General features: G+C 43.5%; 3 protein-coding genes across 11 annotated transcripts; 1 reads left to right on the top strand and 2 right to left on the bottom strand.

Annotated features, from left to right (window-relative positions):
* Positions 1-3,995: 3,995 nt before the first annotated feature.
* Positions 3,996-7,299, top strand: LOC133884338 (exonuclease V, chloroplastic-like). 5 transcript variants are annotated; one of them, XM_062323704.1, is made up of 7 exons: positions 3,996-4,379; positions 4,498-4,599; positions 4,879-5,002; positions 5,111-5,243; positions 5,844-5,997; positions 6,619-6,695; positions 6,820-7,299. In XM_062323704.1, the coding sequence occupies exons 1-7, from the start codon at positions 4,203-4,205 to the stop codon at positions 7,025-7,027; spliced, it is 975 nt and encodes a 324-aa protein (XP_062179688.1). In that variant the 5' UTR covers positions 3,996-4,202; the 3' UTR covers positions 7,028-7,299. The 5 variants fall into 5 exon arrangements, with proteins under 5 accessions (XP_062179688.1, XP_062179689.1, XP_062179687.1 ...); XM_062323703.1 differs by having other exon boundaries at positions 4,002-4,379; positions 4,495-4,596; XM_062323702.1 differs by having other exon boundaries at positions 4,002-4,379; positions 4,495-4,599.
* Positions 7,300-7,513: 214 nt separating this feature from the next.
* Positions 7,514-11,420, bottom strand: LOC133884337 (protein IQ-DOMAIN 2-like). 4 transcript variants are annotated; one of them, XM_062323700.1, is made up of 6 exons: positions 10,889-11,420; positions 10,692-10,798; positions 9,961-10,239; positions 8,861-9,076; positions 8,590-8,709; positions 7,514-8,497 (listed from the first exon to the last, which is right to left on the bottom strand). In XM_062323700.1, the coding sequence occupies exons 2-6, from the start codon at positions 10,764-10,766 to the stop codon at positions 7,766-7,768; spliced, it is 1,422 nt and encodes a 473-aa protein (XP_062179684.1). In that variant the 5' UTR covers positions 10,767-10,798; positions 10,889-11,420; the 3' UTR covers positions 7,514-7,765. The 4 variants fall into 4 exon arrangements, with proteins under 4 accessions (XP_062179684.1, XP_062179685.1, XP_062179683.1 ...); XM_062323701.1 differs by having other exon boundaries at positions 11,239-11,420; XM_062323699.1 differs by having other exon boundaries at positions 10,692-10,830; positions 11,020-11,419.
* Positions 11,421-18,446: 7,026 nt separating this feature from the next.
* On the bottom strand, positions 18,447-24,880 carry LOC133885106 (probable beta-1,4-xylosyltransferase GT43A). Of its 2 annotated transcripts, none has more exons than XM_062324746.1 (3): positions 23,825-24,879; positions 20,144-20,429; positions 18,447-18,955 (listed from the first exon to the last, which is right to left on the bottom strand). In XM_062324746.1, exons 1-3 carry the CDS (start codon positions 24,511-24,513, stop codon positions 18,800-18,802), a joined length of 1,131 nt encoding a protein of 376 aa, XP_062180730.1. In that variant the 5' UTR covers positions 24,514-24,879; the 3' UTR covers positions 18,447-18,799. The 2 variants fall into 2 exon arrangements, with proteins under 2 accessions (XP_062180730.1, XP_062180731.1); XM_062324747.1 differs by lacking the exon at positions 18,447-18,955 and adding an exon at positions 18,965-19,384 and having other exon boundaries at positions 23,825-24,880.
* Between the last annotated feature and the right edge of the window lie 534 nt (positions 24,881-25,414).

The raw sequence follows: 25,414 nt of genomic DNA, 5'->3' as shown, positions 1-25,414 counted from the left end.
AAAAGCTGACAAATATTACACGAAACATAGGGTTTATCATCGTTGCGCGAAAGGACTATAACCATAAAGAGATGATGACAACAAATGTTAGCATATACGGTACGCCTAAAGACTAGCCTAATAGCGTGCCACTGCTAATCCTAACATGCCTCAGGGAGTGAAAAAAATGTCATGTTATAATATATACTTTCTATTGAGTGCACCTGAGATATTTGCTTTTTCACAAAGTTTCAGAGCTCTATGCCTTAGCATGACGGGTCCTCTCCCGCTTCCTTTCCCTCTCTGATCAAACCCTAATTCTAAAACTAGATCTACATTCTAACATACGTCTAGTGACTATCCTACAAGATTTGTAAAAAAATTCTAGATATAACATCTAATCTACGTCAAAACCTAGCACTATTGACTATCCTACCGGATTTATAAATAAATCAGAAAAACATACTTTTTTCCTCTAGTAGGGCTTCGCCACACAATTTCCTCCCCTTCCTTCCTCTCCTCTCGACTCAGTAGGAAACACATGAGGTGTGACGTCGGCAGGACTGGCTGCGCCTGTTTAAATACTCAAAAGGTCTCGCTCCCTCAACGGGCGAGACATTTTGGTGGACCCACGTGTCAGATATGCCACGAAGGTGTCACCCATTCAGTGAGCGATAACTTGATCTCGTCCGCTGAACGTACGAGATCTTTCTTTCTTCGGTTATTTAATTCGCTGACCATTAGAGCTCATAAGATCTCGCCCGTTCAATAGACGAGATCTTGTTTTCGCTCGTTGACAAGCGATGATAGGTCAGACTTGTGATTTTTTAAAACGATCATATATTTTTAAAAATAAAAAATAAATAAAAAATCCAAATCATCAAATATGTGCAAACATGCAAACATCAAATGTCATCCATCCGATTCATATTCGAAGGCTAAGATTGATCCTATTATCCCACTAGTAGAGAGATGTTCACAATATTTTATGGTCGTATGATGGATTTTCTGCAAATCAATATCTTCCCTGGTAGTATATTAGAATCAACCATATCCTTCAAATAGAAAGTGGACACACGAAGTTCGCTGTTTGCACAAAAATTTCCCCAGACATGTCTCTTTCAGAAGAAAAAAAACGTGGGCCGGCCCGCTTCGACCCTGTTCCGTTCTCTCGGATTGTGCCAAATAAATTTTGGGCATGCAAAATCTGCTAACTAAATCGACCTTGCAATAGGTGATTTTATTCAGGACAGGACTGTCTTTTTTTCGAGTGAAAAGAACAAAAAATATTCAGGACTCAAATGTCAAGCGCAAGGTCATTTCCTTGCATATTCTTGTGCTTGTAAATGCCATTGAAATTGTTATGGTCCCTCTGGAACGCGGAAATTCACCTTGACGATGAACAATCATGGCAGAGGTTTGGGGTCGGATCAACTTGCACGAAGATGAGGAACAGAAAAGGCAAAGGCACTCCAGTTCGAAATATCATTATTCGGTGAGGGCAGCACAAGGTGGCATATATTGTAGAATGCATCGTTCACAGGTGGAATATCTAAAATTTTGTTACTCTTTCAGAATGTCAATTTCTCATTGAGACTAACAAATAGGGTCTCCTAAGTTCATAAACCGTAGACCGGTGGTAAATTTATCGCTCTAAATAACAGAGTGATAAAAAATTAAATACCCCCACAGAATGGATCCATTAACAATTGAAAAAGGTGAAAGTCAATCAATTATTTAATCAAAAGAACGGAACAAAATAAACATACTAATATTACCATCTTAGTGCACCAAACAACAAGTGTGCATAAATACTGAAATAGACAAGTTAATACTGAAAAGTATGGTAGACAATGTTACATGGACATAGATATGTATGTTAGAATTCGACTCTAATTCGGATGTTCGATTCGATAAAAAAAAATTAGACACACAAAATATAACTTAGAATCTGACATAGATGTCAAAATCCTATTAGGATTCGGGGTGTCCGATTTGTAAAAAAATAAACACTGGTGTCCAGATAACAATATTGGCAGAAACAAAATATTGACAGTACCAAATGATTTGTCGGTTAAATTATATGAATGAAGGAGATAACAAATTAAGAACCTGAGGAGTGCGGTCAGGGATGAATATATGGGTTGCTCTGGAGGCAGCAATAATAGCATTTGTTCGTTTTGACCACTGTGTGAGAGAGAATGTGTCAAGAGACGTAACTAATAAAACAGAACAGGAGAAGAGAGGAATATCAGGCTATCTCAAGGAGTCTTTTTGGACGAAGATTTCTTTACAAAGGTTTTTTATTTATTTCAACGTTTTAATGATTTCTATTATGAATGAATTTTTAAGGTTATTCTCTCTAAAAACAGGATTATCTTATTTCTCTTTACGAATCCCTTTGAAAGAAAGTTATTAAAGATGAGAGAAAATAAAAGAAATAAAAAAATAAAAAATTAGAAAGAAAATAAAATAAATAAAATATAATTAGGATGGTCTCATAAAGGTGGTTAGTTATATAACTTCGTGAACATTCGAGATAGGAATCATAGTCAAGTCCATCAGGTCTAGAAGGCGCGTGGATCACAAGCGAGGATGCCATGGATCAAACTCATCAGTAGTTGATCTATCTCTCAAGTGAATCAAGAACTTGGGAACGAAAGATCACAACTTGATGCACATTACCGCAGATTGATCGCGACGGCTCATGCCTTCAGGACGTGTAAAGCTGCAATCTTTTGTCCAATCAGGAGAAAAAGAGAGAAATTCGATTGCGAGAAGCTATCCGGAAAGAGGATTGAGTGGGGTGGAGTGGAGGCACGTTGATTGCCGGCGAAATCGCAACGAGGCAGCGGAGTGGTTTGTTGCCGGTCGCTGAAGAGGTACCTCGTACTTGTATACCCGTAGCCCCGTCCGTTAATGGTTGCTGAGTAAATAGAACCGTGCCGTGACAAGATGAGGCTCACATCTGGCAGCCCTGCACCTCCTCGGCTCTGAAAAAATTGACATATTAAACATCATAAAAGGTGGATTTCGACTATTTACTACTAAAATTTTAGCTTTAACAATTTGCCACTAAAAATCATGTCATCTTTGATTCTTTACCATTTTAGCCAACTAAATCGATTTTGATTTTCATTTATCCACTTATGACACGTGAAATGACCATTGTACCCTCGGTTCCCTTAACTCAATCTTTCTCCATCCGATTCCACCGGATGAGGAGACCGACGAAGGCCACGGCGAGCCGGAGCGCTGCTGCGGCGTGCTAGCGGGCGAGCCACCTCCCCGCGCAGGCGCGCCATGTCCTCCTTGGAGCTCACCCTCCTCACAGGCACAGGCATAGGAAGAAGTCGTCATGGCGGTGGTGGTTCTGAGATCAGCTTGTTCGACTTTGGGTCTTGATGCCCCCCGCGTCCCTCCCAACACAAGACAAAAGTAGATACAAATTCTTGTGCCGCTCCAGTCAGCAGTCACGCAGCATGAAGCAAATTGCTGTTGTCACTAGCATCTTCAACTGTACTGCAGGCAAAGTTAAAATAGTCTCTTCAATACCAATTTATGGTTTAAACTGAAGAAGCTTTATCTTATCTATTCCTTTAAATCAAATGAACAGACTGCAGATTGACGAGGGTTGCAGGCAAAGTTACTAAGACATGAGCAGAACATGTAGATCTGTAACAAATTGCAGACTGATGAGGATTGCAGGTAAAATTACTAACATACTGCAGGCAAAGTTACTAACCGAGTTGAATTTAAATATGTAATCGACTGATGAGGATTGCATTACTAGCCGGCTGCAATGAACGGCTAGCAATCCGTAATTGGGTGGACAAAGATTGAGTTGAGGGTACAATGGCTATTTCATATGTCCAGAGTGGATAAAAGAAATTCAAAATCAATTTAATTAGCGTAGGAGCAAACGACTCACTGGTAAGACGTACAGATCTTGCTGATCCGAGTTTCGACCTTCAGATGTGCAATCCCATTTAAGACCTCTAATGTAGACCGAAGGGACCTAGTTGTAAAAATAAAAAATAAAAAATTTAATTGGCTAAAATGGCAAATAAAAAAAAAGACATAGTGACAAATCGTTTGAAGCCAAAATTTTGGACGGCAAATACTCGAAGCCATGTCATTTTGTCAATTATCTCTCCGGCTCCGATGCCCTCCACCCCTCCGCCGGACTGGAGCTCCCCGTGGAGGTCTTCAGCGACGAGGAGATGGCGCTGATCGTGTCGTTGCTCGCCCTCGCCGCTGCCCACCGCTGCGCCTCGCTCTCCCGCGCGGCCTGCTCGGCCGCCGGCGACATCGACGACCCCCCACTTCCGCTACGGAGGTCGCTGCTCGCCCGGTTCCGGGAACGCCGCGCCCTCGCCGTCATCGACATCACCGCCACGGTAACGCCGCCGTCCGGAGCTCGCGCCTTTCGTGGTTCTTGGTTGCTGCAGTTTTCCATCCTGTTCCGTTTGGGATCCTATCGTTCTGATCCATCCACCGTCCTTCTTGTGGCAGGAGTGGTGCGACAAGCAGATGGAGTTCGTGCTCGAACACGGCAGGCCGGAGAGGACCGAGGCGATGAAGGCCGGTTCTGACCGCCATGCCCAGCTCGAGGAGGTGGTGAGCTCTACTGAAGGAAATGCGGCTTCATTAGATGGACTTCTGTCCTCAATGCGTCATGTTACTGAATGCAATACAGTGATTTTTAAGTGCTTCATCATGACATCGAAATGCGAAGTTTTTCGGACAAATCACTTCCATTTACCTTCATATGACTGATTTGATGTTGTCGTGGACCTTGGGTTCCTGTCACTCACTGTATAAATGCATTTTGGAGAACCATTTCTCTCTTTCTTTAGGATATTGGGTTAACAACCGTTTTCTTTCATTTTGGAGCAGGTTATTGAGAGAGTAGATGTTGCCATTAGAACTGCTGAAGAATCGTGGGCAGTAAAATTCATGAACTTTATCGTGGGAACAAACCAGTTGTTGTTTGATGGCATCACACGTGAAAACTTCCGATGTAAGTTTGCTGATATGCTTTGCACTTCAAGTCTAGTGATAGTTTACTCCTCTTCGGTGTAAACTATTAGTCTTGTACTGACGGGCTGCATGATTGGGGTCATCGAAGGGTCATGGATGGCAGGAGTTATTGATGAAATCCGAATGCCCACGGATGGTGCTTCATCTCATCCCATCCTGGTGGATACAAAGACACGTTCCAAGCCAACAATTCCCTCAGAAGCCCACAAAAGAAATGGAAGGTTTGCCCCTTACCATTGCTTTATTAAGTGTCAAACGTGAGGAGACATAGCCTCAAATGTATTTTCCCTAGACTAATGGCTCCCTTCAAGTGAACTTCCTTTTGATCACAAGTTGCATAAAATTGGATTGATGCTCCATATGTCTGCTTAGAGTGCCCATTACCCTATCAAAACCTTCATTAAAGAACAGAAAGGATGATTTGCTGCTAGACTACTTCAGACTTTCTTGAGGCATATTTATCTCTGGAAAGCTATCCAAGTATCCAGTTATTGCCAATTGTGGTATCTAGTTTTTAGGAAACAACTCTTCGGTCAATCATTCCGTGTATGAAACAGAATGGTACTGAAATTGCTTCAAGTTGATTGTAGTGGGTAAGTGCACTCTCTAGGAAAGATTGTAGGTAGCATATTTATTCTTGTATACTGCAATGTAAATGATGTATTTTATACTTCATTTTCATGCCACATTCAGAAGCAAATTCAGATGATAAATTGTTTATGTAGTTGTTTACAAGTTCTACAATTTTGTCTCACATGATGATGATGGCATCTATGAAGTCTCAAGTTTGCATGATATCTTGTCGATATTTTTTGTGACAGGCTTCAGCTGATGTGTTACAAGTACCTATGGGACAATTTGAATACTGAGAAATTCCCAGCGGAGAACTTCTTCATCTATTTTGACCTGAACCCCAACTTCTTGTTATCAGACGATGTGAAGTGGTACATTAGCTCACTGGGATTCGATGCAAAGGTGCTATGTCCCACAGTTAAGCTTCGATTTTTTTTCATCGCTATTCAACCATTTTTTAGTAATCAGATGATTATGGGAAATGACGCCATCCTATTTGCCTTTTCTTCTATAAAAGAAAAGACACTGAACGAATCCAGCAAGTTATTGCTAGAATTGCTTTCTGGTTGTCACTGTGGATGCTCATGCTCCTGTCTAGAACTTTTAGTGTATTGGGCATCACTAGTGTTTATTTCTTATGGTCAGCTGATGTGGCTAATATAGCACAAATGGGTCTTTAGAGCTTCTAGTGTATAAAGCCCAACTAGGTTTTAAGATGGGGCCCATTCCTTATAAAATATTCTTCAATCCCTCTCCCCACCAATCCCCTTCCCCCCCCCCCCCCCCCCCAAGTTCTCTTCCATGCCTGGTGCAAACAAGGAGCAGATCAATCTCCCTTTTGCAGTTTTTTACTGCTTAAGGCCGGTCCTCAAGCTTGTGGCGGGCTTTAGCAACTTCTTCCCAAGACCCACCCTCCTAGTGTATAAGATCGACCTCAAGTTGTCCACGTAGGATTTAAAACCTCTTTTTTCATCACACTAGGGGTGCCTTATTTGTGACTTATGACAAAGTTTCTGTTTGCAGACCTTTGAAGATGTATTGAAATATTTTAAAGTTACTTGCCATACAGTACCACGATCTCAAGAACAGCTGCTCTTGAGGTAAAATATGAGTTACAGCCTGATCACGGGTGACCTGTAGTACTGAGTACTTGCTTACTGAAAAATTGACACATGAGTACTTGAAAAATAAATTTGGTACATCCCTTTTCCTTTGTTGGTACAGATATGAACTTCTGGCAGATCATTCCCTACTCGTAGAATACCAGTTCCCCTATGATGCTAGGTGGTTCAAGGATCAAATCCAGGAAGCCCTCAGCTTCTGGGTGGGGGCACGGGAAGCTAAATTTGTGATTGAAGAGGAGAGCTGGAAATGTCAATTCTGCAAATTTGTGTCGAATTGCCCAAAGATGGCTTCCACATCAGGGTGTTAACTATAAAAGCATTCAAGGGTGCATGTGGGCAGCACTACTTTGGGTCAGAGCCTGGTGAAAATTTTGGCATTGGGCTGAAGAACCAACCATACTAACGACTTTGATCGTTGGAAGCGCCTTTAACTTGCTCTTTCATTTTTTCTGTTCTTTTAGAGGATGAAATTTAGCTCGCTGTTATTTTGCCCCGCATACATATTGTAACTGATTTTTTACTGATTGGCATGCTGATTGAATTTGTGTTGTATATCCTAATGAAAAGTCAGTTCCTGGAATTTGCTCATGCGAGACGTGGGAGATTTAAGGATTGCTGAAGAACACCATATTCTGAAGTACTGATGATTCTGTGCACTTTTGATCTTGGGCATTGGGATTTGGCCTCGTCACGAGAGGCTTTAACGCGTTATATACAGACAGCAAAATTGTTGAGCACAAGACAAGTTTTAACACTACAAATGTTGCACATGTCACAGAGATCTTCCGCATACATGGAAGAAATATACGGCTCGCATGAATAGAAGACCTGTTTAAATACATACATAGAGGTTCCGGTTTTGCACAAGCAATAAATGAAATGATCTGACAGACACCGAGAATCTCCTACACAAAACAATTTGATAGTAACTTTTTTGAAAAAACAAATGCCAATACTTCATACAGCTGATATAATTTTAACCTTTGCTCATAGATGAAATATATCTGCAGAATCCATTGGTGCTCTGCCATTTGTCATGATGCTAATCACTTGTTTCCACCATTTATCACCAAGGCCTCTGGCTGTGGTGGCTCAACAGTGCCCTTCACCACACTCCCCACCTTGGGAGGACCAGAATGCCGCCGCATTGGTGAGGCGGACGCCATTCCAGCTTGGAAGGACAGCCTCTTCTTGACCGATCCAGCAGAGCCTCCTTTCTCTGGTGTCTCTGTGCCATTGGTCACTGCCGAACCCTGGAGGCGGGACTTGGCCCTTGCAGATTCTGTGGGAACCATGTAGCTTGGGAGTGATGGGGAGCTTGCAAGGCTCTCGTCGTCCCGCACTGCCGAGGTGGCTATACTGTGCCTCCTTGGTCGCTCGGACTGCACACTGAACACACTCCTGGCGTCATCATCCACCTGTGAGAGGCCGTTCTTAGGCGTGGCAGATTTCTTCCTCGCAGGGATCGGTGTCACTTTAGCAGAGGGCGTCGAAGGGGATTGCCTGGAGGCTGGACGGGTCAGTTTTGGAGTTGTTGTTGGCGATGGCTTGTCTGGCTTGGAGTCCCGACGGTTGAAGGCTTTTGTGATCTCACCCTCGCCAAGGTTCAAGCTCATGCTCTTCACGGAACCGCGGTCAATCACATTGCTCTCCTTGTCAGCCCCATTGCGGCCCTCCCAAGGCTTTGCTGCCATCCAGCGCTCCAACCAGCTCCAGCCCCACTGTAGGTTGTTTGGGTCTACAAACATTGGATTGGCAGACCTCGAAGTACTCTTCCACTGCAAAGAATAGATTTTGAAACATTCTAAGCATGTGTGTTAGAATAAGAAGGATACAGTCGCAACTGATCTTCAGAACAAAGAACGCCTACCTGATGTGAAAATGCGTATGCGAGCGCTCTTTCTCTTCTTATTGTCGCCTCTTGCCTGCTTATTAGGCTCGCCTCAATTTGCTCCTTGGATTGAGTGCTGTCATCCCAGTTCTCACCCATCTGATATGAAGTTATTCACAAACGGAATATACTTGATGCATTCAATAATATTTTGTGATTAATGCTTAGAGCAAAAGAGAAAAAATATTACTCAATTTAATTGAAAAACTCCAGCACATGAAATATTTTTTTACTGTGGTGGTTTGCATACCCTGAAATTCTCCAATTCCTGTTTCAGTAGGAGCTGGCGCTGGAAGGCCTGGTTCTCCTCAGACATTTTCACCCTCCTAGAACGTATTTGTGACTGCACTCGTGATAGAGTCTGCATACAGCGCAGAGTGCTTGCAGATTGACGCTTAACTGAATTACCCTCGACCAATGACTTCAATCGAACAAGGCCCCGCAGGGCTCTAAGTGCCCTCCTTGCCTGCATTATCAAATGACAAAAACACTCAGTATATTGATAGCAAAAGTAAGATTCTTTTTTACCGTCAAACAGGTCAAATTTCCATGAAGTCATATTTCCCAAGGAACAGAACACACTGCTGCAAAGTTAGTTCATGAATTGCTATCTCAAGGATACATCAATAGCATGCCAGACAGGCCATCAGTATCCAAAAAATGATTGAAAAGAACATCAAAATGAGTGATGAAAGGTGGTTGCCACCAACTGCCAGTTGGTAATGAATTATTTTTCTAACACTTGGCAAGACTGATTTTTAGGCCCTCTCGACAAATGTATACTGAAATAAACGATATAATAAACCTAAAAAGAATAATGACCACTTCAAATGAGAGAAATTAAACTAGAAATTAATTAGCAGTTCCTCCGGGTGCAATTGAAGCAAGAAAACCTACTTCTTTAACAATGAAAACTCATTTATCACACAAAGTTGTGAAATGAATACAAGAATTGTAAATAGCTAAAATATTCAACCAAGAGGTATCGCTCCAAATTAACAGCGACTGACCAATACCACTTGCAAGGTTGTCGAGCTGCCGACACCTAAATGTTAGACAAGGATAAGAGAACAATTTCAGGGTGTCCACCAACAGACATTTGCTTGCATGTTCAGTCATGTTGATGTGGAAACAAAATCATAAAAAATCAAACAACTGTTATCTTTATCACAAAATCGCAAAGACCTAATCAGCAGCCAGCAGAAACAAACACTCCCGTAATGAGGCAATCTATTTAAGCTTTTATCAACTTCTAACTGTCACAATGAGTTCTTCTCTAAACATTTCAAGAAAAAAATCCCAGGCACAAATGGCATCAAACAGCTCAATTCAAAACTGATTTCACATTACCAGGTAACCTCGGAAGGCGGTCTGGATCTTGATTGCAGCAAGCTCTTCCCTTGATACACCAGGTGGCAATACCGACGTCTGTGCAGGGGCAGCAGGGGCCGCCTCCACGGTGGCATGCTTGCTTTGCTCCTCCTCAGCTTCAGGGACCTTAACCTCCTCAGTCTGGTGAGGAGTTGGATGAGCAGGAGGGGGCGGCACCGAAACGCTGACTTCCAAGGAGGCAGATGGGGTCAGATCTGGTGGAGTTGGGTTGCTCGCTGCTGATTTCTTCCGAAGTCTCTGTACATTTCAAGGGAAAAGCGGTTTGTGAATTGTGATCACATTCGGTTCGAATTGAAGTAAAACAAATGCAAGAGAAAAGATGATGCTTTGATCATAGATCTATAAAAATAACTAGACAGGCGAGTTGCAAGGGGAAAATGCAATCTTGACAACAATCATATTTGAAATCCTGAATGCCAAACCAAAAATTCAATCTTTTCTTTTTCACAAAGACGAAAGCCCAATCGAAACCAGGACCACGAGTGAGAAGTCCAGAAACCCTAAACTTTTGTACAGGCGTTAGTGAAAAAGACGCCATTTTTACCATGAACTCTAGAACTCAAGCTGCTGAATTATTTGCAATTCAGTGGGGGGAAATCCAATTCTTGGTCAGATCCGACTACAAACCACACCACAAATCCAAAACTTAACCGGTAAAACTCAAGAGAATTCCGAGGGAGAACCATTACCTCCTCCTTCTTCTCCTTGGATTCAGGGCTGAACACCTTCTTGACCGCGCCGAACCACTTGCCCTTCTTCCCCATGGTTCCACGCTCCTCACCGAGAAACAATCACTCTGAAGAGGAACACAAGTCACCCAGTTCGTATCTACCCGACCCAATGCAGAAACGATAGACAATGGGATTAGATGACAGAGGGCGCATACAAAGAGATGCAAGTTTACAAGAAATGGCCAAATCTTTCTGCGAAAGCAAAGAGATGGCTCTTTCGGTTGTGCGCAGGCAGGCAACAAGAAGGTTTCAGTGGCGTGCGAGGACAGCTGAATTCCGTAGGAACCTGCAATGCAATCATGTCGTGTAGAAGGTCGTGGGAGTGGAAGGAGGGAGCAGGAGAAGCCAACGATTTTTGGCAGGGGTGCAGGAGGTGACAGGGGTGCAGGAAGGCCGGCGGATGCTTGGATTGGATGGATGTTCGGAGGTTGCAGCTGTGGGGGAGCTCCGGAGATGGGAGCAGTGATGAGAGAGAGAGAACAAGAGGCAAGTGTGTACACGTTACCTTGATGCTCATTGCGATGCGCTCCTTCTCTCTCTTCTCTCCCTCTCTCACAGTGAGAACAAGAGGAGTTTTTAGAGGGAAGGGGACGTTGTCGTTGGACAGCTTGGAGACAGCAGATGAGCCGAGGGAATGGCATTGGAATCTCCACTAATCATATTCTTCAGTTTGGCCTTGTGTTCTTGTGTGTATTTAGGTATTGTTAAAACTCAAAACTTTATAATCCTAAAAAAACATAAAAAAAACTTGCAGGATCAGATGGATAGGGCACTGAACAAGTGAATACAAGAAGTTAATAACTGACAGGAAGTGATCCAAATACCGACTTAAAGGAATTCTTCAGCCTGAACCTGAAGCCTGGCATTCAGGACCTAATTGTTGAAGGCTAAATTCTGCATCACATAAACAATGTAAACCTTTGCCCTAAGCATATAAATTTCCTGACCTTAAATCATTTGTTGTAAATCTGCAGACGGTAGTAAGTACTACTATTTGTTGTACCACAGTGCTATATATCTGAGAGAAAAAGGAAAAGATAAAAGAACAACGTGCCTAGGTGGCAAAAAGTTATTATGTGGTTCATGCTCAATGATATGCCAACTCATCAGCCCTGTGTTCTATTCCTGTCATGCTTATGCTGCGCTGGCAAAACTTTATTGATTGAACCCTGATTCTTATATACAAATCCTATTGGTACACAGCAAAAAAAAAAATACATTTCTTCAATTTTGTGCATGTTTGTCAATTATCATTTCACACACTTCTCTCTTTAGTCTTCGTAAAAACAACTCTTTCTGCACATTGGAGCCTGGAGTATTACAGATAAACACAAAATAGAAGATGTTGAAACTATGCATTCGTCAGTATACGATTACAAGATGTAGTTAAAGTTTTATACTTCTACTATACGACTGCAAGATGTCTGAAATTAGACAAGAACTTGATGCATGTGCACAGAGAGCAACTCTGCTTCCTCGCAAATAAAGATTGCAACTCTGATGTTTGACTTGTTATATTAAGAATACAAGTAGTACGAAATGAACTTTTGAATAATCTGACACACATTACAAGTCAAGCACTAGCAATCATGGTCAAAAGAACACTAATGATGCATAGATGTATACTAATATAGTAATTGAGAGTCTCATTCATTGTGTTTCCCGTCAGATATTAAAAATGTCACGAGTTGCAAAGCGACAGCCTAACGAGCGCGTTCTTCTTTAATCTGCTCTGAGATTATAGTATGCCAGACTCGCATATATAGTCCTCCACGCATACAGTGCTTCCACGCATGATTGCGCGTCACTTGCAAGTGGGTCCCACCGCTCGTGATTCCTAAAGTTTACATATTTTCTCATAAAACCTCACAAAAAAAAATTGTGATATCATAAACTACGATATCAAGCTTGAAGAGAGCATGCGCCGCCCATTCTCATTCCTTGCTTTGGAGACATCTTACTTATGTAGCGTTTGGTTAGATGTTTTGTAACATAATTCAATTACCAAGGGTAAGCTATACCCTTACATGTGTTTGATTTGCTTACTCTGTTATCAGTTAACAGAGAGGATCAGATACCGGTGCAGTAGAAACCAGATCCCTTTACAAATCGACCGGTATCCCTGCTGCTACTCTCTTTCTCTGCTCACCCCCTCTCTCTCACTCGGCTGATCACAACAGAAGCAACAACAATAGCATTCTCTGCTCACCCCCTCTCTCTCACTCAGCTGATCACAACAGAAGCAACAACAGCAGACCAAATATAGAGACCGTACAAGAAGAAGGAGGCGAACATCACAATCTCCCCCTAGCGAGGAGTAGGCACGCTCTCCCTGAAGCGGTACCCAGAAAATAGGCGGCAGGTGAGCTGGCCGGCATCATGCATCTGCTTTAGCCTCGCTATATCGCATTTAGATCTGAGGAAGGCAGGCTCGGTGCCGGTGCGCACCATCGAATGCCAGAGGAGGATGCTTTGGTGGTGAGAATGGGAGTGGAGATGTAGGGCTCTGGGCGTGGAAGCTCGAAGGCAGAGGGAGACACGATCGAGGAAGTGAGACGATAGAAAGGTATGGGAGGGGCCTCGGCACTCCAATTTAAAGGGTTGTCGAAGTGCCTCAACTGTTGCGGGGTCCACTCCTCTCGAAATTCGAAAGGCCACGCTTGTGGAAATGAAAGTGCCTCAGGTTCGACGGCATCTCGTAGCCCCCTCCCATGTTCTCTCTCTCTCTCTCTCTCTCTCTCTCTCTCTCTCTCTCTCTCTCTCTCTCTCCGGGCGTTTATCCTCCTATCGAGATGCATTTTCCTGAGTCAACCACGAAAGCAGGCTGCATTGACGACCACTTCATAGGCGAACATGCGCTCACCTAGGGCCCATGTGGCACGACTGGACATGAGCACAACCACAAGACGTGTAGTTACTACAGACCACTACGGTGAACCACTCAGTCCACTGCATCCACAGGAGAGCTTAGGGGCTACTATCGATGTAATAGGTAAGGGGGTGCTCTGCCAGGCAGGCTCCACACTGCCGAATGCCAGTCGGTAGATAGATGTCCTCAAGACCATAGTCTCACCTTGCGACCAGGACATGGGTCTGTCGACAACCCCCTGGTCAAGGATAAAACCCTACGACCAGCCTCTGCTAGTCGTAGAGTAGATACCCACATAACCAGTCAAATCATATTTAATATTATCCACTCAAGTGTTTTCCTTCCCTGGTTACCTCCTTTCGGCGAGCAAGGTCATGGGCAGATGTGGAGATGGAGTGACCTATCCCGTAGCATTTAATGCTACAGGATGGCCTCGCCGACGAGCGTGACAACGTTAGGCAGACAGGACAAGACCTACAGGACAACCAGAGCAAGTCGGGCATGCCTACCCCCATCATGATGAGCTAGGAGTATGTCTGCTACCGTTAGGAATAGACCAGCTACAGGGTTTGTCCCTGTTTGTTTATACGTTCTCCTTTTCCCCTACTATATAAAGGTGGAAGGGGAGACTAAGAAAGGTATTTTAGAATAAGTTTATCAAATCCATAAGAAAATACACATGACATAGAGCTATTATCGCATAGCAAGCATGAACCTGGATAATCCTCCGTGTTCTAACGTTCTTTTGATCCAACCACAAGAAACGCCAATCAACATGGCCGTCGTTTGGTACATCCTAGATTTATTGTCAGAGATCATCCCCCAACACATCAATTTATTTCCCCTCTAGGCGATATCATTGTCCTTTCACCTCTACTAAAGACGAAGACAAGCTATACACGCCTTAGCTCAGAACCACCTGCTCAAGCACTCATAAACCAGCACCACTACACACTAAAAGAACATACAAACAACAAGGAATGCAGCCCTATGCCTGGCAACCCGTAAAACAAACAAAAAAGCAAACACCTTATTCACTTAACAATAAAAGTACTATTTGTCTTTTTATATATTTTAATATACATAAGCTATGATAGCAAACACATACATTTCTGGAAACTACAGAATAAGACCTACAATATCATGAGGATACCACAATTTTATTATGTTGTTAAAAGGACGTAAATTGCAATGAAAAACATATCACATAATCTGCCTCTGAGTTCTAACTAGCACACTTCTACATATCACCATTAATAGTACATTGCTCAAACAATTATAAAATTTTACCAGCAGATATATTACAACATTATCTACAACTTTTGTTATTATGTGAAAATTCATAAAAATCATTAAAGCAACTGAATCTAGCCACATATAGAAACTGAATTCTGAATCCAACTCTACTACACAACAGACTATTTCACCCAATCCACTAGACCCAAAACTCTAAAAAAAATACAGAAATTAGGTCTATGAGTCATCTACAACTCTCCTATTAATCGGTTCTGCAAGAAAAATCGTCTTTATTGCCTAAACCATCAAAATAGCAGCACTGCCCGATCAAATTGCATGTAGAACACCGATTACATACAAATCGACGATTTCCCCTAATTAGACCATCCCCTAACAACGTGCTATGCACTAAAACGCATCCAAAATAGGGGAGAAAGCCATGAATTTATTACCTAGGTCATCCATGCGAAAAATCACTTCTTCCCTCTTCTTCTTTCTTCCTCCTTCCTTATCCCCCCTCTCATTCTCTCTTCATGTTTGGTACGGTAGAACGGAGTACTATAGCCTGGCTACTGTACCATAGGTGGCGGCCAAGTGGGGGAGGGAGGAAGACACATCCAACCCTAGGGAAAAAAAGGTCGAGTTGGGCCTTAGGCTCAAAGTGGGGTGACGGCCTGGGCCCAGGTTAGGTCTAAGTGGAAAAAAGGGGTCGGCTGGCCCCTAAAGCCAGCCTAAACTGTATTTCTTCCTATTTTAAATATTTTATCAAGATATTTTTACTTTCCATGATTCACTGAAAAACTGGTAAACAAAACTACAACCCTAAAAAACACTTTTTAACTTCTAGGACATTACACTCCACCGTCGTCGCAGCCCCGAGCTTTGGCTCTGTGCATGCCATCGGGAACAAGCAAAACAGGATCCCCACTATGCACTGATGTCGCTGTCACCTTCCACTAGCCGAGATTCGCCTCTGTTCACTGGTGGCTTCCTCATCGTTACATTATCATACCTAGGGATGGCAAGGGTACAGATTACTTGCATACCCGCGGGTTTAGGTTGCATTATTTTCCCATGTGTTTGGGTACGAGTTTGTATCTAAACCCAACAGACACACATACACGGGCATAGAAAAAGCTTACCCGTGCCTGCTTTACCCGTGTACCTACTCCAAGCACCTGACATGTGTAACCAAATACTTGTATAGTCCAACATGTGTGCCAAAATACTTCTCCGTTGTTTTATTTTCATCTTATTCCTTGCCCTCGATTTCTTGCTACTCTAGTTTTTTCGAGCACAATATGTAACCAGTACACCTTTGAATATATGCTTCTATATTCCCTAAACATGATTATTACCGGAGACACAATATCCGAAGCCCGCTGGAGACACACGAGCTTGCAGCGAACCTTCTTTCACCGGAATATGAGGGACCTCTTATATCATTGGCGGGCACACGGACGTACCCACAGACGATAGGCGTGTATTTCATTTCTTACCCGTGGTAAGTAATATATATGGACATGAGTTTAGGAATTAGCTTGCGGGTATGGGTTTGTGTAGCCCCTACCCGCGGTTTTTGTAACCGTTGACATCCCTACCCATACCGTTACATTGACAAACCAAACAAATCTAGTTTTCACTCATTCGCTTCTCATTTCCAGTGTATTGCGATACCGTTACCATTTACAATTACAGTGTGCTAACCAAACACTACCTTAGTTCCGCAAGATCGAGTCCACATGCCAGTTACTACACGAAGAAATCCTCATTTCTGCAAAGGCGTTTTTTCAAGATACATATAGGGTGTGTTAAGTTGCATGCATCAGGGGCATCCTAGCTCTACCTATGCGTATATTCCCGTGAAGAAGGTCGTTTTTGTTGTATATATATAATGTTCCTCCCTGTATTCGCGGATACAATTATACGGTTGAAACATGGCCCAATGAATACGTTCGAATTGAGCTTCTCTATGGAGCCTGACCCGATAGATACATTGTATCTGCTATAGTACTGCGTCGGACCCACTCATTAGTCTCATATGCAAGGTCACTGCATCCGTCCATACAGGCAGCCAAACACGTTCACTCATGTAAACTCTTTTCAAAGTCACTGCATCCGCTTAACCTACTTCTACTCGTCTAAGATATAAGCTAAAGGTAAAAAAACTCATACAGACGAGTAAACACATCCGCAGAATTGATGTAACAGAAAGAAAAAAATAAGTTTTGATCATTACCCGGACCGACCGATCGAGCATCAGAGAGTGTCGCTCGTGGTGTATTATTACTTGTAGGTAGGAAGCCGTTTTCTCGTTTTGTTAAAAGGATGCACAAGTGGTTGCTTAAGGGTGACGACCTAGCTAGCTCCCTTTGCCTTTGCCTTTGCCTTTGCCTTTGCCCCTCTCTCTCTCTCGCTGGAGACGAAAGGCACAACATATCTTCTATCCTAATCGTTACCCCCCCATTTCAACAAAACAAAAGCAGGAGGTGGAGATGCACGTATCAATGAGCATTCACGCACGAACTCGGCCCATCCAATATCGGCTAGATATTGAAAAGCTCCCCGACGATTGCCAATCTGTATGACCCTTGCTGTGTTTATAAAGCCTAATAAAAGTTGTAATACATGGAGGCCTGGATCTCCTATCGATCACGAGCCGTGAGCGAGTGGTGTTAATGTTTCGTTCGCCCTCAAGGCAGCCTCAAGATGCAGGCTCACTCGCGACTGTCGTCGTCGTCGTTTTTGAGAGGGAGAGGGTCTCAACTTTTTCCAGTTCCTTTCTTTTTAGAGGATCCAGTTGGGCCTATAAAGTGTTAGGAAGATACCCCAGGCCCAATAGAATCAGACTGGCCGAGAAACCAAGTCGGCCCGTAGCCCCATTGCTCTCTCAATAACTATTCCTGTCATGCAAAATTTGCATGACCTCAGGCAGTCTCGTCTGCAGGGATCGCCCGCCTACCGACACACGAATCTTTCTGTGGCCTTCAGTGTATGTAAAGCCTGTACACAACACGTACGGCGTACTCCTCTGTCGCTGTACGACTCAAAATCTCTTATTTATTTCTTGTGTGCTGTACTGTACTGTCAGATGCAGCCTTGGCGATCTCACATCCCAGCAGAGGGAATTTCATCCTAATTCCCAAAGTTCAGAATCGGTTTTACTGATTGAATCCCTCTGTCTCTTCTCCATAAAACTCCACAAGGCATGGCTGCATCAGGTAGAGTTCAAACAGACAAGGATTCATACGCTCACATCTTACACAGAGTTTATCCAATGGATGCACAGCTCACAGTTCAGTTTCTCCACACTTACACTCAAAGGCACATACCTGTTGCAGACACTTAGCGGGGTGGCAAGCCTCCATGGTGAAGTCGAGCCGACAAGGGTTCAATTCCTCCGTCCTGCACCCCTTGGACTCCTATGAAATCCGTGCAATTTGGAGACACCGGTAAAAAATAAGGGCCCATACCTGTTTCACTGATCAATCATGTTCAATAAACTGTTTGATAAACATGTTTTTTTTCCAACAAGGATAAACGCAGGGAAACTGCATGTTTGAAGTTCTTACAATTCCACATGGAGATATAAAGCTATTTCTAAACAATTTTGCCAGACACACTCTTCCTCATATGTCATTGCCATTTCCCCCGTGTTTCTACACATCATATTATTGCAATCCACAAGGGGAATTTTTCGCGTGGCAACAGCGCCTCACAACAAGAAGATGACCAAGTTAAAGAATTACAAATAAATCTGAATAAATACTATTGCCTGGGGGGAGATTTTCCGCGGATAATTCATGGCCCCCAAACTTGAAAAAAGAAAGAACAAAAATGAGAGAAAGAAAGGGGGAGAAACTTAGTAAGCAACCTTCTTCCTTTCCTTTTGTTATCGCCACATTTACATCAACTCCACACCACTTTCCCCTTTCTGCAATGCCTCTTCTCCTTTCTCTCTCTACCTTCTATTGTGAGTTTTTGGAGTGGAAGTTTGAAGAGGAATGGAGCTGGGCACACTGTACTGCCACACCATGATTTGGGAGCAATCGGAGGGAATCCCCTTCAGCTTTGTTCGGTCTTCCAATACCACTTCTTGCACAAACTTGATGGAATCCTGCAATCGCATCAAGACAACCTTATCGTTGTCAGTTCGGAGTAGCAATTCAGGAGTCTGATACGATAGTAACATGGGTAGGTGGGTGTAGGATTGCTAAGCAAACACTATTTTCCAGAGTCTCCATCAATGAATTGTTGTTAGCTTATGGCACATGACAAAGTGGAAGAGAAGTAAAATGCCATCAGCATCAGCTCGTAGTTCAGACTGAAGCTCACAAGTGCTGTGTCGACATGTTCCTTGCACGTATCAGTTTGTAAGGGATTGCTCATTGCATTGAGGTGGCTAGAAATTAGGACCATTCTGATGCAACAAGCTTGTAGGTTGGACCAACTGGAGAGTGAGGAGTTTGGTGAGGGATAAAAATGCGTGATTATCTCATTTCAATAAGAAAAGGTGGATGAGAGTGATGGGGGTGCTATCTGTTCCCTGCCATGTTCCATTGAAAGGGGAATTGATAAGTGTAACATTAAGGTAGTCCAATCAATGCAGGAAACTAACTTGATAATTATGTAACAAGGCCAGTCCAATAAAATCAGATAAGATCTGAGAAGAGAGGAGAAGAATCCCTAACATGCACTGGATACTTGCTAAAAACTACTCCATTCTATTAAAAATGAATATCAGTCTTAATAACTGTGTTGTACTATGGTAACCTCTGGATGAATACAGATGATTTATATTGTGTGAAAATCTTAATCTTGTATGGAATGAACAGTATGTGCTCGTGGTTGACTTCCAGTGATTGGCTTAAGCCATTGACATAGTCAGTATCCAGTTATGTTGCAACCACTTGCATAAAAAAACGGATGACTTAATTTTGAAATATCAAAAGGAAAAGAATCCATAGAGTACGAAACAATTTGCACTATTTCTTATGATATTTCAAATTGCTAATGTCAATGACTGAACACTTCTTATGTAAACAATAAAGTAACAAGGCTCTGAATCTCCTTTAAGCTAGACATGAACTCCACACTTCTTATGGTCCTTATGGGTCCTCTATTTGAGGAAGTTTGCAATTAGGATATGATAAGATCAAGAAATGGACAGCATGAAACTATTGTAATCTCAGACTCTGTCTCTTCACTGAGTCAATCAGAGATCATGGCTTCCTTAGCTCTTTGTGTCATGACAAAAACCAAAGTTAATTGGTTACTAACATTCAGAAAATGAGGGTAGACTAACCTGTGAAGTATCCGGTAATGACGTTGGTCGTCCCCACCGCTCAGGATCCCACAAAATAGAACTGTTGAATGCGAACCCTGATACATCGATTGTGTGGGCTCGTGTTCCAGCAGCACCAGCAGGATTCAAGTCAGCTTCCGTGTTATATGTTACTGCACGGGTAGTCCCATCATTGAAGTCCCTAGAGAACCAACCAACAACCTTTGAGGCGCTGCACAGTGGACCCTCCACTATCACTTTCTTCTCGCCTGCCAACATTGTTGCCACAGGCCATGTGCCAAACGCCCTGCGCATTTGAAACGTTAGAAAGAACATCCAAAATGCAATTCAATAAGCACTAAGCAATAATTCCAGCAAACAAGTAATGCAAAAGTTAGCTGTGCCTGTGTTGTATCAATATCATCCACCAAATCTTGACAAGAATTAGACTCCACCGACAATAAGCATGCACGAGGCAATTGAGTTTAATTTGAAAAATAGAGATTTCTGTTTCTCTCAACTCAAAGTAAGATATTACAGGAGGAGGATAGCTCCATTGACACATTTTCCATATGCTGCCTTGTTTATATCATCATAAAAGCTATACTATACTTTGTTTCCACTCATCTCCATCACTGGACGCTAGGCATAGGCGCAGGACAGCAGAAACACAACATAAGGTAACTCAGTTATTGCATGCAACTGTCTCCCCGTATGCGGAGATAGACTACACCCTCCACTTGCCCGCACATGCAGATGCTTAAATTGATCCATTACCAATTCCAAAGTTTGAAAGGCCTTGACAAATCTAGATCAAATAAACTATGATATGATGCAATCGTTGACAAAAAAATGCAAACTTTAGTGAGCAGAGCACACATGTTTCCAAATGCTGTCAAACACTACTAGGAACAATAAAACTCAACTTGGACATGTGAACTTCTTTCGACACATAGGCAATCTGTGCACAAATTTTATCCTTGTAGGATTAAGAGAACTCAACGCTAATTCCAAGTTGGCACATACTAAAATGATGTTTAGCATAGTCAAAACCCCACCCACTTAGTACACTTCGTGTAATGTCATTGTATTGTGCACTTGCACTCCTTTGTTTCTGGTAACTGGTAAGTTCTGGGACAGGCACGCTAGGTCATTTGGGCGACAAGGCAGGAACAATGGAGCGTGATGCTATTGTATTCTGCTGAAAAGCCCACAAAAGCATCAGGGCCCACAAGTGCAGACGTGCACACATTACGAGAACTGCAAAATAAAAATAAAAGGAGAAAACAAGCTAGAAAAACAGTATGTGTGGTGACGAGATGCAGGTAAACCTTGCTTGAGAAAAAGAGGACTGCTTTTATCCCATCATGTTCCCCTCAGCAAAAAAGATTGTTCTTCCAGGGAACATTACCACTGTGCTCTCACATGGCACGAGTAGCCGTGATTCCCTTTCTCTATGAACACAAGTACTCATCAATGTTGGAGTGTTACTATCGGAAAAGTGAATGCGAAAGGTAATCCAAATGTTTCAGCGTTATGTGTGTTCAAGTTGAACGCAAAAGTTTGGTACTGATGTTTAGTAAGATTGCTTTATATCCATTAACATCTCACCATGTTATAAGAGCATCCGTTATTAGTGTTCGGCTGGATAAGCAAAGGTTAACGGGGAGGTCAAATATTAGGACCTAGGCCTTTCTCACTGGCTTGAGAGGAAAAAAAATGTAGAAAGATGGTATTTTTGACAATTGAAGGCTCAAAAGCAGACAATCTTAAGATGCTAGGAGTTGCATCCTCTGGCTACAGATAGATGAAAGAACACTATATCGGAGCAACAACGCTATAATGAAAATGTATGATTATGCAAGTAGTCTGGCCAAATAAGCAATGTCCAAGAGCAAGTGTTGGGGGAAAAAAAATAAAAATTTCATTTGCTCTGAAACAATTCAAACACCAATTCCCCATGCGCGGATCTTAAGATTGTCTGCAGCAGATCTAAATCACAGGTGGACACCATTGTAGAAATTTTGCACCAAAATGGTAGGCAACTTTTTGTGGTGTATATCAGATGGCCATTCATGGGGTCGGAGGAAGCAACTAACGGTATTGATGGGGCCTTCTCCATTGGAGTTCAATTGTCATGGCATAACGGTTACTACAATTTTCTACCTGAAATCTTTTCTAGCTAATTTCTTCCAGTATTTCGCAACATTATTGTAGGAGTACCAACGTTCGGACAATCAATTCAAGTATCATGTAACATCTTCATTTACTACGCATTTTGTTAGGTGCCACTGACACTGTTACGGGCCCATCTGTAAGTGAGCAAACAGCTAGAGCTGCCACTACCACATTAAATAATTACTGGTGCTGTTTTTTATAGGTTTGCTTTGCTCATGAGCCTCCCTTAATTAAAGTCTTAATTAAACTAAATGGAGTGGTCGGCATGAACACATTTATTCGTTGGGGTGAGCAAAAGCAAAGAGCAGTGCTATACGCGGCCATACGGATCCATATCCCCAGCCTTTGCAAGGGTAAAGGCAGAGTGTACAGTGTTTTGTGAGAAAAGGTGCATTATCCTGACGTTAAAACACTGTAGTACGGACACTTTTTATGGAGCACCGTGACGATTGTACCGTATGATTACTGTAGCGGTAAATATTACCCGTTGGCTTCCGATCCAACTTCTGCCATCGGGGTAAAGGCATGGTATTTAGGACTGTTTGGTTAGCGGATAAATGAGTCAAACTAAATTTTAGTCGTGTTTTAAAATTTTGATATTTATTTAGTTTAAGGTTAAAAATTAGTATATCTCCAAAAAAATTAGTCAGTCAAAATTTTTTATAGCGTTTCTGAGTAAATCTCGGATAACCAAATTGTCCATCAAAATTTTTGGCCGATTAAATTTTAGCTTGTACTTAAACAAAGTTATTTTAATAACTAAAATTTAGCACCATCCTAATTTAACCTATAACTAAATTTTAGTTTAATCTGTTGGGGCCAAAAACCGAACAGCCTCCTTGCCCTTGCAAAGGCAGAGGATATGGATCCTGGCCATACAACCGGCGTACGAAGCAAAGAGCCGTTCTGAAAAATAAGATTAAATCTGCAAAAGAAGCATGGTTTGTTGGGGCGAAAGGGACTAAAAAAGGAGATAAGTTAGATCCAATAATTGACTCCTCGCATCAGAGCAGAGTTATGGGAAGAAAATCTAAGGATTTTAAGTGTCCATGACATGAGCATACAAGACACGACCTTATTCCCCTACTAATGACAGCTTCTGCCTTCGATTATTCCGCCACCGAACTACACGGCGACTAAAACCTTTATTTATTAGATGAGTAGTTTTTTAGTACTAATTTAAGAAGCAGTGATTAGTTATGAGGAACCCTAGTCCTAGTCGGTGGCATGTCTTAAATTTATGGCCAAGAATTGAAATTTGAAGCATTCTTATTCAGATTCAAATAACACCCTGAAAGAAGTCAAGAACAACGTGCATGCAAGAAATTGAAATCAATTACAGCTCAAATTGGAGGGGGGAACCAGTAAAGCTCCAACCTTTGAGCTTAGAAATCAACAAGAACAAAACAATCAAGAAGCTTGCTAGCAGATTGGGACATTCTAATTTGCAACATACTAGTAAAAGGATTTCAATAAGACGAAGAACCAATCAAGCTGAGTTGGGAGGGAATGGCGTGTACTCACTCGATCTGGCGGATCTCGTCGAAGAAGCTCGTGTCGTAGACTCCGGAGGCGTCGGCGAAGTGGACGACGCCGGCGAGGCGGTGCTTCTCGACGTGCGCGAGCGCGGCGTTCCGCTGCGCGTGTGCCTCGACTGCCGCGGTGGTGAAGTTCTCCTCTGGCTTGAAAGCGAGGTGCCTGTACATGACCCCCGTGCCCCGCAGCACCTCCGCCGTGGCGGGCGCGTCCGCGGCCGGCTCCACCACCACCCACACCACCGGCGGGCGCACTAGCCGCAGCGTTTGCGCCAGCCGCAGCAGCTCGGCCCTCCGCCGCCGCCGCTCCCCGGCGCCCGACCGCGTCGTCGTGACCACTATCAGCAGCCGCCGCGGACCGGCGACCTCGTCGTCGTCGCCCACGTCCACCATCGCCCCACCGCCGCCGGCTCCCACCTCAGCAGCCGTGTCCGGCGACGGCACTAGGTTGATGCGCGTGTTGACGGCGACGCGGGAGGCGGCGAGCTGGTCCCCCGCCCGGTGCTGCAGCTGCTGGGTGCCGGCCTTCCAGGACGAGGAGGAGGAGGGCGCGAAGCCGGTGAAGAAGCCCATGACGAAGCAGAGCGAGAAGTGGAGCAGCGCCTTCTTCCACAGGTGCCCACCCCGCCGCTGCTTGGCGCGCTCCGGCGCCGCCACCGCCACCACCCCCGTCCCCATGACGCCCAAAGACTCCGAACCTCTCAGATCACAGCAAACGAAGCTCCCAGATCAAGATGTGGTAAGAATCAATAGACGGTGCAGGTCAATGTGGAGGAGAGCTGAAGCTCAAGGTGCAGGGAAGGGAGAGGTGGAAGAGCTAAGGAGGATGAGGAAGGATTGACGAGGGCTGGCTGCCTACCAAATGGCCATTAATGTGGTGTGGGTGAAGATGAGAGGATCATCACCAAGGTCCAAGAACAAGATTCGGGGATGCAAGAGGAGGGGGAATCAGGAAAAATGTGTATGGGGAATGAAGATCAAGGTGTGGAGAGAGAGAGAGAGAGAGAGACGGGCAATGAAGAGGGGGGGGGGGGAGATCAAGATGCAGCAGCAGCAGCGGTAGAAGGAGGGAGGGGGGAGGGGGGGGGGGGAGGAATGAGTCTGGTGTGAAGGTGGTGGTGAATTCGTGAGGTGAAAATGGAGAGCCAGGCGAGGTGGTTGGTGAGGGCGGGAGGAGCTTGGTGAGGCCTGCCTGTCCAAACGGCTACAGGTTTACTCGCCACCGAATTTGGCTGAAAGTGATAGTGATACTGCAACTCCAATATACTCACTCTCACTCCTCCTTGGTGTATAGCTTGGGCAGACATGCTTTGCTTGGAAAGAAACTTGTTGCTAAATTTAGATGGCCACCCGGTAACTTCCACTGCTGCCCTCTCTGCCCACAGATGGATTAGGCAGTCAAAGGTGAAAATTATCTTGGCATGCTGTGTTTTCTGAAACCTTTTCTATTGCAAAAAATCGAACGGACTTGCCTGAAATTTCTGCGTTTACCTTGCATAAAATAGTAAGCGCTAGTACTTGCTACCTATACTTGTGATTGATTCAGTTGCTTGCCATCTTTTCCTAGCATGTTTAATGA

Source organism: Phragmites australis, chromosome 11, assembly GCF_958298935.1.
Source record: "Phragmites australis chromosome 11, lpPhrAust1.1, whole genome shotgun sequence".
Taxonomy (NCBI): Eukaryota; Viridiplantae; Streptophyta; class Magnoliopsida; order Poales; family Poaceae; genus Phragmites; species Phragmites australis.
This window is presented reverse-complemented; position numbering and strand designations above follow the sequence as displayed.

Bases quoted from the DNA above. Each gene is read 5' to 3' on its own strand.
- LOC133884338 (XM_062323702.1), top strand. From the start codon at position 4,203: ATGGCGCTGATCGTGTCGTTGCTCGCCCTCGCCGCTGCCCACCGCTGC. The intron at 4,600-4,878 runs GTGAGCTCTACT...ATTTTGGAGCAG, and splicing joins ATGCCCAGCTCGAGGAGGTG to GTTATTGAGAGAGTAGATGT. The intron at 6,696-6,819 runs GTAAAATATGAG...TTGTTGGTACAG, and splicing joins CAAGAACAGCTGCTCTTGAG to ATATGAACTTCTGGCAGATC.
- LOC133884337 (XM_062323700.1), bottom strand. From the start codon at position 10,766: ATGGGGAAGAAGGGCAAGTGGTTCGGCGCGGTCAAGAAGGTGTTCAGC. The intron at 8,710-8,860 runs GTATGCAAACCA...ACTTCATATCAG, and splicing joins AGGAATTGGAGAATTTCAGG to ATGGGTGAGAACTGGGATGA. The intron at 8,498-8,589 runs GTAGGCGTTCTT...TATTCTTTGCAG, and splicing joins CATACGCATTTTCACATCAG to TGGAAGAGTACTTCGAGGTC.
- LOC133885106 (XM_062324746.1), bottom strand. From the start codon at position 24,513: ATGGGGACGGGGGTGGTGGCGGTGGCGGCGCCGGAGCGCGCCAAGCAG. The intron at 20,430-23,824 runs GTGAGTACACGC...TCAAATGCGCAG, and splicing joins GACGAGATCCGCCAGATCGA to GGCGTTTGGCACATGGCCTG. The intron at 18,956-20,143 runs GTTAGTCTACCC...ATGCGATTGCAG, and splicing joins CATTACCGGATACTTCACAG to GATTCCATCAAGTTTGTGCA.